Genomic DNA, 13,165 nt, shown 5'->3' with positions numbered 1-13,165 from the left:
TACAAACTGTATGTGCTGGGGAAGACAGTCACCGGCCGTGTCTTTTCTGTTGAGAGAGTGGGGTGTCTTTTACCAGGTTGCCAAGATGAGTGGTGATAGTGGGTGCTGTGCATCAGCATGGACTGGTTGGGGCCTCAGGCCTCGTATCGCGCATTATCATTGCTTCGAAAAAGTCAGCGATAATCACGTACGTGTTGGTTTATACGATTGGTGTCGCTTCGTGTCGTTCCCATAGTCTCCCCGTCTCTGTTGAGTGTTCGTTGTGATTTTTTGTTCCTTCTCTTTCTCTTTTCTTCTTCCGGTGCGAGATCAGATGTGGAAGATAGCGATGGATAACACTCATTTTCGGGCAAGATAATTGGACTCCTTCTCGGCCTACAGGACTACATGATTCGTCTTTGACAGAGGAACTACGCAAAACCGCAGTCCAAAGTAAACCTACATTCCTTACAAGACGATCTTATGCGCGTTGCCATCGCAAGCAAGTCTACACACTCCTTTGGAAACATCGACAAACGAGTCACCACACTAAAGACAGGTTCTTCCAAACCACACTTCAGGATATACAGCGGACGTTATCCTTCATACGTTGAAATCACCAACAAAACCTACGCTCTTCAGCACATCTAGGACGAAGCCACGCAAACCCACTTTTTCCAAACGACACTTCCAAGCGACGCCCCCTCCGCTGCCACAACCAAAATGTCTCCTCACAGCCCCAACACCGACCCCAACACCGAACCCAACTGCTCCTCCTCCCCCTCCATTACAACCACCGCAACAACAACCAGCCTACCAACCGACTCCCCACCCCCCTACACCCGCACCGACCCGCAACCGCAGAAATCCAACTCCTCTCCCCCAGCCTACCTCCCGCACCTCATGCCGCTCCCCCTTCGCCAACTCCGTCAACACTCACAACGCCAACATGCCCACCCACGCCCCCGAGCCCGCGACTCAGATCTAGAATCCCTCACCGAGTTCCTCCCCTGGATAACGCACTCACCCACCACCACAGCCTTCACCCCGCCCACCACCTCCAACGCCACACCCCAACTACAACCACAACCAGCACGACCACGCCCCACACTAGCACCCTTGTATATTCCTCCACCAGTCCCAGCAAGCACAGCAACCGAAGCAAGCCCAACAGAAACAAACATCCCGTTTACAAACCACTATGTGTTATCTACGCAATCACTGCACATGTACCAACAGCAGAGTTTTGCGGGGAGTACACGAACGCTTGTGACACCGCTTCGGCCTTCACCACATCGAGCCTCCAGATCCACAGCACCACGGGGCGCGAGAAACGCACCCGGTGGTGTTCGTACCGCGAGAGTAGTTTTCATTGAAGACGAGGGTGTAGTGAGGGAGAGGGATGGAGTGGGTAGGGATATGAGTATGAAGAAGAATAAGGGGGGTAGAGGGAGTTTGGGACTGAGTATATGTTCTTGGGTTTTGGTGGGGTTGGGGATTATGGCTATTGTGGGGTTTATTGTTGGAACGGTGTTTATGCTTAGGGAGAAGGCGGGGTGATTGATGGGGTTTTAGGTGGATGGATAGATGACGACACATGTCTGAATTAGTCGGGCTATATGTCATGGAGGGAGGTGTTGGTTTTTCTCATGTCAGCGAATTTGATGTTGTTCCAGTCGTACTTTTCATTTCTTTGTATGTTCAATCACCTCAAGAGCCGAAAATGCATGTGGGAAATGGATCCAATTCAAGACTAACAAAAGTCTGGTACAATTACAACCAAGCCAGCTGGGTGTCAAACATACTTGGTGTATGGGTAAGCACCTAACAGGTGTGTTTGGCGACTACAATGGCCTCGATACCCTGGTATATCAAGTATTTCCAATGGAGGTATTCACCAACGCCATAGAATTGCATCTACGTTTGCCAATTACTGCTAGTGAAACAGGTCTTGGGCTGCGGCAGCAGTTGCCTGGGCTTGTGCCTTGGCTGCCTCGCTTGCGGCAGCCATGGCAGCGGAAAGGTCGTTGTCAACTTTTTGTTGCGAAGAACTGTCGGGACGGTTATCACCAGTTCCCTCTCGCTCTCCAACTGCGGCTGCGGCGAGATGCTGTAGACCAGCCATGTTGGGTTCCAATGCCGGACTGGCTTGCTCGGAGGCACTATAAGGTGGCGTGGAGGCCTTCTTCTGGTGTAACAGATCCCTAATTGCTGTTTCCCAACCGAAGCCATCCGAACTCCGATGAATGATCTGTCCATTCGACAAGGCGTCCGTCATCTCCTTGATACTCGCATGTGCGTCGACTTGCATCTCAACTCGGTCGGAAAGCTCGGTAAGTGAGGTAGCAACCAGTGCGGCAAAGATGTGGTGTAACGGTGTTATTGCGCCGCTCGCCAGGTTGCCGAGGAGTTCTTTGGCAAGGTGGAATACTTCAACCGAAGGAACGTTGTCTAGTGAAAGTCGTGCTATAAACAAGCGGAGATACTGGTGTGCGAGGTGAGGCGGAGAATTCCGTGTCAGAGTGGTTAGTTCGATTGACTGCTTCAGTTGGTCGAGCGTTCCGCTGAGATACTCCGATTCGGCAGAACCAGGCTTGAGCGCTGAGAAGGCAAAAGCTGGCTCAACATTCAGGATACTGCCTGCTCGATTGACGTACGCTATTCGTCCTACGACTTGGGCGGTACCTATCGTAGGTTTAGTCAAATATGCCACGGGAAAACAAAAGAGAGTTTGTACTAACGCGCAAGGTAATAGCCGACTTCCCCTAGTGCCGAGTAATCGTCACGGGAAAGGGTTCCAGCATGTCGCCGGATCATCATGTCCTTGGACCGACTAGAGGCGTGGAATCGATCTAAAATGAAGGCGGTCCAATATACGCGTCGTGCTGTCTGGAATACTTCTTGATCCTGCTCTTTGACTGCAGTCATGGTTCTCGAGTCGTTTATTCCTGCATCAACGATACACGCCGAGATCCTTGCCAATAGTGCGGTTGTACTGCCCACAACACCCGGCCCTGGCCTATCAGACGCCACAGCCAGCAGTATCATGGACTGACACCAGACTAACTGGTTGTAGAATTGGCGTGAACTATCTGTGTCGTGTAGGCAGTAGTTGGCTGCATCAACCGAGGTGAAGCATTGTTGCAACAATTGGTTCAAACTGAGTTCAATGGGTGGTAGTGATTTTGAGGCAAGCGATCGGATACAACCTTCCAAGGTCAAAAAGAACGTTTCTCGTAATTTCGGCGGACAATTTGTGAGGCGATTTAGTTGCGACTCGTGATGGGGGAGGATGGGTAGTGTGGGGTGTATGATGTTGTAGTAACTGGAAACGATTAGTTCAATGTCTTCGTTTGTATGATATATACGTACGCCTTGAGGGTTTCTTCGTTTGAGCCTGTGATAAGACTACCGCCCAAGCTCAAGTCGCCAAATGAGGTGCGGCGATTGCCGTTCAGCGATGATTCTTGATCCGACAAAACAGGCACACCATGTGTCTCGCTTGAGCCCCCGTTTCCGCGATCTTGGCCAGACCAATTGGGACGACTGAAGGCCTCGTGGAATCCATCTGTCATGGAATGCGTACGCTGGCGCTTAAACTGCGGCGGGCTCTGTGTATCCGCAAAGGTCTGGTCCCCCAACGACCCAAAATCAAAGTTATGCGACTGGTTGGGAGGATGGTGGATCTGGCTTTCGAGCGAGTTAAGCCTATCGGCGAGCTCCTTGATGTAACTGAGGCATATTAGTATCGTGCCAAGTCAACACAAGGTATACGCCTGGGTGTCATAAAATGCTTGGGAGTAAGCACCTAATAGGCGTGCCTGGCGATTACAGTGGCCATTTTTCACTAGTATGTCAAGTATTTTGTGACACCCGGGATATATACACACATATATATTGAACACGACATACCCTTTGCTAGGACCACGCTTCATCGGTTGGCGGCTGAACTGACATCGTGCTCCTGTCCTCTTGCAACTAGAGCATGCTTCAGGGCCGTTTTCGCTAGTCGCGTCGCATCGAATCTACCCGTTGTAAGCGCCACACGTGAAATCGAATCGATGCCTTGCGCACCTTTTTTCGTCGGCACTCGTCACAGGCGCGTGAGACTTTGGACCGCTTGCGACTCGGGTCGTTGGGGTCGTACGGGTCATGATGTCCCTCCAAGTTCATGACATGCTGCGCCATTTGCTGGGGAGAATGGGTTGGACGCGCCGGGCCCTGGAAGTGCGGATGTGCGCCCATGGCCGGGCCCATGTGAGTTAGCGGCTGATATTGGGGTTGTTGTGGACCAGCTGTATGCATCATGTCGCCTCCCTCGCGCAGCTGTTGGAGATTCTCTTGTAGGCGCAGTTCGGGGTCAGTTAATTGATGTTGGGCCGGCGGGGTGCCATTCTGACTTGGATATTGGCCTGGACCTCCACCCATTTGCGCGTCGGGATCCGCGTAAGTGGCCATGAGGTAGAGCGAGGTTGAAAGAATATGTGATGAATAGCGTATGCCTAAGACTCGAGGGAGCAGCTTCGACGTCGTTACGCGATCGCGAGCGAAGTGGTACGGAGTTGTTACACGAAGGAAGCGTGCACTTGGGCGGAGGAGGGCAAGGGCACAAGTTGTGCGAGCTTTGCGATTTTTGCGCTAGCGTGGACCATGGCAAGAGAGGAGGGCTGTACAACGGGGATTGGAGAAAACGGCAACAACATTGTGGTGGTTGTAATCTACAATAAATTCTGAATCGTCCCTTGCCTGCAGCGGTGATGGGAAGCTACTGACTGGGTCGATGTAGTCGCTGTTCGGATTATCTCTTCCACCGTACGCTCCGGGACGGCTGCGTGGGAGCACCTTGCTCGGCCATCACCAAGATTGCTTCGACGCGCAATCAAGTTAGCGAAGAGAGACAGCAAACGACCGAGACTTGTCCAGACCAGACTGATGCAGGCATTTTACAAGTTTTGGCGTTGGTTGCTTACATTGGCTCTTGTGCGGCCCCGTCGCACTCTACATGTACCGCGTCCATGGACAAAAGTAAAATTTAATCACATGTGAAAGTAGTAGTATTTACAGCATGATTATACTTTGACTAGATGTTGGCTAGAGAAGATACGGCAGCTGATTATAATGTAGACTTGTTCACGGCGGTCTCGATCAGACGCTTTTAGGGTACAGCGATGAAGCTACATTTACGGAACTACATGTCATAATCGCCCGGTCCTCTGTAGCGTCTCTACCAGTCCATGGGTGATGGTTGTCAGGTGCTGCGTGTAAGGCCCCACAGTAAGTACAGTAGGGTGTTGGTAGTAGGAGTGTCGGCGACATAGGGCCGTGGCATGCAAGAGTGTCATATAGGGACGAGGACTGATCAGAGTAAGCGCGGAGGAGAATATGGGGTTCCGTTTCATGGAGAGGGTCTGGTAGCAGTTTGCCGAGCATTCAACAGGCTTGGACAATAACGTGGATGATTCTTCTTTGGCGGCACTCAATCCCGGGACTATTTCTTCCAAAGCATGACACGGCATCGGTGTCGCGCTGGACCGGTGTCCAGATTGCCATGCCATGTACGTCCATGTACAGACGTGGACATGCAAGGCGAATGTACCTGAAAGTGACGGACTGGGTCAGCGCAAGCCCTGGTCGGCTTGGACGCCCACAGTACTGATGATCTCCACTTGGCAACGGGCACTGAAGGCTCCGCGTTACGGACAGTGCGGCAAGAGGAACAGGCTGACTCGACAAGCGAATCGCGTCGGCAATGAAACATGCGGTGCGTGGAGTCGCGCATAAATTGGCGGCAGGCTGGAGAGGCCGGCGCAACAGAAGGACGTCGGAGCAGTTCCGAAGCTACTTGCGGCCGGTGTAGATAGCCCCAAACCCTGCAGGTCAGGACTGCAGGTCAGGATGCACTTTGCTGAGGACGCGAACGGGGACAAGCGAAGTAGGCGCAGGCCGACGACGCAACAAGATTATGCGGTGAGAGGGTGCCAGTGCTGGCGCGGGCGGGCGTATGCCAGAAGACTCGAGTGAGTGGGGGATCTTTGTTAGCATGCAGGTCGCGCTAGCCCTGCAAGCAAAGACGGCCGTCCCGCCTCAATCATGGTGAAGGGCATGGGGCTACGGGCCTACGGGCTGGTCTGCACTGCGTCTTGCGTCTGCGTGTCTCGGTCGCTGCAGGCTGATCGAGGGTGCAGATTCGTACAGACGACCAGAAGAGGGCCTGAGCGCTCTTGCCGATGACGCTAACCCCGGCCAGCCAATGACACCCGCCGTAGGCCCGAGTGCCTTCCCTCTTAACCTGTTGCTTCCCGCTTCGCTCTTTCTCTCTCATCACTACTACAACCCGCACAACACCACACTGTTTACTGGTCTGGCAGTTCTCTAGGAGCTCCGTCTAACGCTTTCGGCCAGCGCCTCTTGCGCTCGGTTCCCCCCTTTGATCTCCTGTACCACTTGACTCTCCACTCTCCACTCTCCACTCCATCTCATCCTGTTGTCTCCGGCCTTCGACACGGCGTTCGGTCCTTCAGTCCAGCATAGCATTGACCACGATACCCTCTGGCGTTTCAATCAGCATATATCAGCATATCTCAGCATATACTTCCTAGCTCTGCCCTTCTTGCCTGTATCTTTATTCCAAGCCTCGCACCTGACCTGGGTGTGGCCCTATTTGCGTCATTCTGTTCTCCTTTGAGCCCTTTGGCTCCTCGCTTTACCATCCACCACCCAGCTGCTCGTAGCCAGCTGCGACGACCGCGCTCGGCCGTAGTCACCCCGGTATGCCTGTTATTCAGGGAGAAAAATGGGCTTGCTCGTCCTGCATCAAGGGTCACCGAGTAAGCGGCTGCAACCACACTGGTATGGTGCCCACCAGATGCCACTGCAAATATTTATTTGGAACCATGTTGCTAACTGGCCCGGAAAGATCGAGACCTACACCACATCAACCCCAAAGGTCGTCCTGTCAAGCAATGCGAGCACTGTCGCGGTGCGCGCAAGTCAAAGTCCCACCACGCCAAGTGCGACTGTGGCGACAAGAAAGACAAAGACCTGCACAAGGACAAAGGCGACAAGAGTGAGCTCATAGCTGGCTTAGCCGCCTCCGTACCATTCTGACGTAACTCTAGCTCACGACAACCGCTGTCAGTGCCACTCGGGCGGAAAATGCCTGTGCGGTACCAAGAAGGAGGACGTTGAGCTCAAGGTGGACACTACCCGCCAGACACTCCACGACGCCCGCGCGAAGCCCAAGCTGACTGGGACGCATTCCGAGAGCCACTTGACCGTCTTCGCAAATGGCCATCACAAGCCGTGCCATCGCAACAACAACTCGGCTCACATCTCCGGTTTGCCGTACAAGATCCCCCGTCCACACACGCTCCATGGACACTCGGCTTTTGCCGCATTGTCGCAAGACAAGGGTTCCCGTAGCAAGCCTGAGGCATCTACCACACGCTCCATGGACACGCATTCGGTGTCGAACAATGACTACCACACCATGTTCGGATCCACACAGCGATGTGCTGACAAGCCCCTGACGCCGAATGCAGCTGGCAGCCTTGACGCCTTCTCATTCCCGGATATGTTTAGCAACCAGACTGCCGTCTACTCGCAAGAGGGCGCGTCTCCTGACAGCAATGTCAGCGACACCTTCCCGAGTCAACAGTGGCCATGGATCAACAACATAACCCCAGTCAACAGCACATTCGGCGTGGGCAGCCTGTCCACTTCACCGTCGCAAGATTGCCTACCCAATCTGGAAGCTGATTGGGTTACCTCATCTGCCGGCTTTGACCCCATATGGTCTGCTACAGATCTCCCGCTGGATCCGAGCAAGTTCAACGACGATCTCGCTCAGCCAATTTCGCATAGCGGAGAGTCTAAGCAGAGTGGCCCAGGCCTCACTGTGGCTTCGTCAGCCCATTCGGAGATCGGTGACACAGCCCTCTTCGGTGATTTGGATTTGAAGCCTCAGTCAACCGCTAGCGAAACACTGTTCTGGGAGGACACCCCTGCGTACCGTTTCAATTCCTCGGTACCGAGTGAGTCCGTCAACGCACCTGTTCCCATGGCCACTACGGCATCCATGCTGGGCTTTGATCCCATGTATGCCAAAAGCATTGCTGCGTCCGCCGCTATGACGAGCACAGCCTCATCTGCCTTTACCGGATCGGCTGCCCTAGCCATGCCTAGCAGTTTCGAAGATGTTGTTCCCCTGGAACCATGGTCTCTAGATCAGAGCAATGTTGGCTTCAACGCCGCCATGAACATTTTTGACTCGTCTTCTTATTCCAACAACGCCTGGTATTAGACGGCTGCGAAGTAACAGTATGCTTGTCGCGCTACTGTTCCCTTTGATGACGCACATGATTGATGACGCTGCTGGTGCGAAATGATACCAAAACGCCCTAGGCGATCTCTATTCATACCTTCATTTGGTCCTTGACGACCACTTTTTTCTTCTTCTTGACCCTTGGTCGCCTGTGTATATCCTCATGACCCGGTCCGAACTCATTGCTGATTGTGTTCGAGGCTGTTTTAAACAATTTCCAGTCATCCAAGTCATCGCTGTCGGTTTTTAGAAGGGGTGGCCCCTGCTAGGTACACAAAAAAAGAATACAATAGAAATCTGAAAACACTGCATATTCCACCCTTGTGCCTTGTTGCTGAGGCATACTCGCACGGTGACGTCCTGGGCTTGCTTACCGGCTGCTGCCGCTTGCTGAGGTTCGCTGCTCACACACACAACCTTGGACTTGCTTGTGTGTGTGTCAGGGATCCCACGCTCTCCCGCTCGCCCTGCAGCAGCGCAAAAGCACACCCAGCACATGCAAGCAAAGCAGAGATTTTCGCTGACCTTGGCTTCTGTTGATCGGTTTCCGTACGCTGGGTGGCTAGTTAGACAAGGATGGCGGTTTTCCAACTCCAAGAAAAAGAGAAGATGCTTCAACGGATGTGTAAACCCGCCAGCCGCCTCGCATCTCTCACACACAGCCCCCCGAATCTAGGGTCCCATCCCATCCCCGTGCCGTACGCAGACATGGGATGAGATGACATGATGTAGTCACATCACCACATGACGTTTTCATGCAAAGTGGAAATATCTAACAACACACACATACCTACCTACATACGTAACTCGATCCATCCATCCGTCACTACGGTCATCTTCGGTCACCTTCGGTACTATGTCTAGTACATATCCATCACATGGTGTCCAACACCCAGCACTACCTAGGCGGTAAATGCATGCGCCAAGGACGAGCGACAGCGCTCGTCGCGCCGTGGCCGTCAAGGGCAATGAATGAACTGTGATCGCAGTATCATCCCGAGGTACGTAGGATGTTAGTCTGGGGATCTCGGGAGAATTCAGGCTGGCGATAAGTAACATAAAATAACATACGTACTTGGCTTGCTGGCTGCTAGGGGGATAATACGAAACGGAGTGGATGGCTGGGCGTGCGGGCGTGCCGCGGCAATGGTGAGAGTGAGGCGGCTGGTGCAGTGAGCTTGCCGTGCGGCATGACCACGGGATGGCGAGGGGTGCCTGGGTTGCGGAGCTGGCTAAGTGGTGGGAGTTGTGACGTAGGGAGTGTGTATGATGATGGTGATGTTGTTGTGGTAGTTGTAGTTGTTATCTACGAAAAAAGTGCTTTTTGTTTGGTTCGCAGATTGTTGCTTGGAGCATCATGTGTGCTAAGCACCGTCAAGTTGTGACAAGAACGATGAAGGAGGTGGTTAAGCTTAATTGGAAGCATACCAAAGTGCGTTCTAGTACTGCATCCAAGCCCGTCTAGAGATACAATACTTGAAATGGTATGCAGCACTATACTATCACGGAACAAGCACAAAGCCGCGCAAACCCACTTTACACACATTTGCATCTACATACACTACATGTGTCTCTATCAACAAAGACACAAACATGTACAGCACCATATTGTATCCCCTATCCCATCTTCCCATCCTATGTATTCCATATCCTCCCCATCCCTCGCGCACCCCCACCTCGTATCTCAAGCGCCCCAATAGCGAAAATCACGCAAAACATGCACGCACAACACAAAAACCACCACGGGCCCATTAGCCGCGGACAGGCCCGCCACGACTGCCTCTTTGAGTTTAGTGTCTCTTGTTCACAATACGGCTTTGTATGGGATTTTGTAGGTAGGCTGTATGTGGTATGTACATGCGCCGGGGGCAGGGTGGCTTAGCTGGGAGGGGAGGTGAATGTGTTTGGGGGTTTTGCGATCACGATCGTAATGGGATGGCTTGGGGAGGGAGATGTGGATAGGATTGCGAAGCATGTGAGGCGAAGGTAAGTACAATGGGGACTGCCGGTGGTGGGGAGTGCTCGCTAGACACCCAAGAAGCGAAGTTAGCCGCAGCCAAGACGGGGGCATTTGTGTAAGAAAGGAAAAGTGGAAAGCAATCTTTTGCTTCAGCATCAAAGACAGGAAGAAAGAAGCGAACGAGCGAGCGAGAGAAAGAGACGCGCGATACTTGGTCAGACATCTCGCTTTTCCTCTTTCCTTCCTCATCCTCACGATATCAACGCCATATGCCGATCGCAACTGCCCCCCCCCCGGAGCATCGGACATTCGGTTCGAAATTCGGAGTGAAAGAGAGAGCCAAGCGTGCGTTCCTGTATGTAGGTAAGGCGGTCTTTTGCGCCCGCGCTGCGCTGCAGGGTGGGTTGGGGAATGACGTAGCTGACGCGGACCCTGTGGTCTTGGTTCTTGTCCTTTATGCTGTCATCATGTGTCCATGTGTGTGGCTAGCGGGTGCGTCGTTCAATGTGGTAATGGCGGCAGGCCCGTATTCGGGGCTGGTTCCGCCGCGGATCGCGATGGGCGGTGCTACATACGTATCTTGAAGGTTTTTTTCTTCACTTATGGATGCAGGATACGTTGAGTTGTGCGGCTGAGATGATGAGTGGGTATTGTAGGTGGAGCAGGAGGATTTTGGGTTCATTACCGGCACGGCAATAAAGTGTCAATTGTGGGCTGTGGAGTACGTAGGGTGGGTAGGCTAACTGATGTGCTTACTGCTATCTTTCCTTCTTTTCCTCCCCTTCATCCGAGGGTCCCGTTCGTTGGTTTCGCGATCGCAGCGAGCGCAGGTACCATCAGGTACGTATGTACATGTCACTGTATGCATGCATCACACAACGCGCCTATGTTACCAAAAATACGCAATCGTCGTCCTGTCGCCATGAATTTCCCTTTTGCACTATCGTCACAATCAGCCTCTAGCCTCTAACCCTTCATGATCGACAATAAGCCCACCAACAGCGATTAACGTGATCAACTAGTAAACAAATCAACGGTCACAACGCTGTCATCAGCACCACTAAGAACCCTACCTGTACCCCAGCTCGCGCAATCCTACCGTTTTTCCTGCCCTTTTTTAGTTGCTTCTTCCATCCTTCTAGCGGTCAAATGTCATGCATGGAAGGTGAATAGAAGGACTGGGCTGCGCTGACTCACCAATGGCATGGCATGTGGAGAGTTCCTATTTGCCTAGGCGTTGCCCTTGCTTGCAGATTGATAGACGTCTCGGAACTCTTGCAGATTGATGCAGGTTGGTGGTTGTTGCATTCAGGATGCTACTGCGAACACGACAGGGATGAGAAGGAGGTGCATGCGAGCGTGCTCTGGGCTTGGGTAAGACGGTGTTGGCACCGGCGCTGTGTAACGTCTATGATAGGGCTGGCTAGGATGATGTGCTTTTTCTATTATGTGCATGGATCGTGAGGCTGAGTTGGAGTGTGGGGTTGTGGTGAAGGGTGTGTATTTGAAACTCTGGTCTGCTGCCTCGGTACTCTTTCTATCTTTCCTACAATCGTGAGTCGTGTTGTGTTGTGTGTTGTACAACAAGGCTGATGTGAGGTGACGATCTTGTCTACATGCCTTCTTTCTCAATGCTGCCATCACACAAACTCCACTCCCAGCATTCAACAATATGCGTATCTCGTAAGTATTTATCCCTCTCCTGGAATGTGTTACAGGACACATGTCTTCCATCTAAACCTACTAGGTAGAACCGAGATCTAGATCCCATCCTCGTGACCAAGCCCCTCACTCGTTCCGCCGCATGCCGCGTCCGCTCCAGAGCTTGGTCGGATAGCTCACTCTGCTAGCAGAAGACGGGATGCTTGGTACGAGAGAGAGGAAAGGAATCCGGATGGCGCACTGTTCTGCCAATCTTTCTATTCGGGGATACGTAGTAATCGCCGTCTTACTTGGCCCGTCGGTGAGGCTAGGGCTTATTGTGGTAGTTGCACACGACGACGGTCCGTTGCTTACCCGAGGAGGAGTTGAGGACATTATACGGTGAGTCTTGGACTTGTTGCGCCACAGCGGTGATTCGGGGTGCGAGTTGTGGGGTTTTCCGGGGTAGTCTTGAGGTGTGTGGAGGCTTTGGGGTGGCTTAGTTGGATGGTACTCTACCTTGGTACTTTTTGAACTCTGTGATTTTGAGGTGATGGGGAAGCAACGTCATAATGGCTTTTCGTGTGATTTTTGCGTATGTTCTCTATCTGATTTTTTTTCAAAACATTGACTGAACGCACTCATGTTCTCTCTGCACTCGCATATATATAGTCTCCATCCTCCCTTTCCAAGCCATTCCTCACTACCTCTCCTTTCCTCTATATTCCAAAAACCAGGACGCATTTCACGGATGCTGTTGCGAAACTCCAAAAGAACGTCTAGATAATGTATGAAGAAGAGGACCAGTTTTTCTAAACACACTCAAAAATCCGTGCATCATTCTCCAAAACCAACACAGTGCCTTCTAAAATGCATGAATATCAAGATATGCTAATGGTTCTCAGTTCTTCTGGACTCTAAATTTTCATGGCCACAAACCATGTCCACTTTTCGAGAAACACAAAAAAGGCGCATTCCTAGGATATATGTCCCGCATCATACCCCTAGCGCGATCGATCTTCGCAAAATAAATACCGCACTTTCTGCCCCCTTCTTCCTACCATCTTTCCTCTATTCTTTCGAAATTATTCTTAAAAGACTTCTCGGTTAAAACGATGTTCTCCTGTGTCTTTCTTCCAAAATCTCAATACATACGTCACCATGTGTTCCGGGTGTTTTCTGTCCTCTGATATTTAGAAGAAAATGACACTCTTACACATGACCTTCCTAACTTCTTAAAATGAAAGGTATGAGATTAAATG

The 13,165-nt window shown here is 52.0% G+C and overlaps 2 protein-coding genes across 2 annotated transcripts; one reads left to right on the top strand and one right to left on the bottom strand.

The window, feature by feature from the left end:
• Window positions 1-1,915: 1,915 nt before the first annotated feature.
• Window positions 1,916-4,437, bottom strand: PtrM4_019620 (Zn-clus multi-domain protein; the record flags this gene model as incomplete). Its single annotated transcript, XM_001931822.1, has 5 exons — window positions 1,916-2,664; window positions 2,721-3,304; window positions 3,352-3,711; window positions 3,892-4,004; window positions 4,054-4,437. 5 exons carry the CDS (start codon window positions 4,435-4,437, stop codon window positions 1,916-1,918), a joined length of 2,190 nt encoding a protein of 729 aa, XP_001931857.1.
• Window positions 4,438-6,749: 2,312 nt separating this feature from the next.
• On the top strand, window positions 6,750-8,281 carry PtrM4_019610 (putative copper fist dna binding domain protein; the record flags this gene model as incomplete). The annotated part of the gene is made up of 3 exons (XM_066103367.1): window positions 6,750-6,828; window positions 6,896-7,045; window positions 7,098-8,281. 3 exons carry the CDS (start codon window positions 6,750-6,752, stop codon window positions 8,279-8,281), a joined length of 1,413 nt encoding a protein of 470 aa, XP_065965569.1.
• Window positions 8,282-13,165: the final 4,884 nt, after the last annotated feature.

This window comes from Pyrenophora tritici-repentis, chromosome 1 (genome assembly GCF_003171515.1).
Source record: "Pyrenophora tritici-repentis strain M4 chromosome 1, whole genome shotgun sequence".
NCBI lineage: Eukaryota > Fungi > Ascomycota > Dothideomycetes > Pleosporales > Pleosporaceae > Pyrenophora > Pyrenophora tritici-repentis.
Note: the sequence above shows the minus strand (reverse complement) of the source record. Positions and strands in the feature narration are given on the sequence as shown.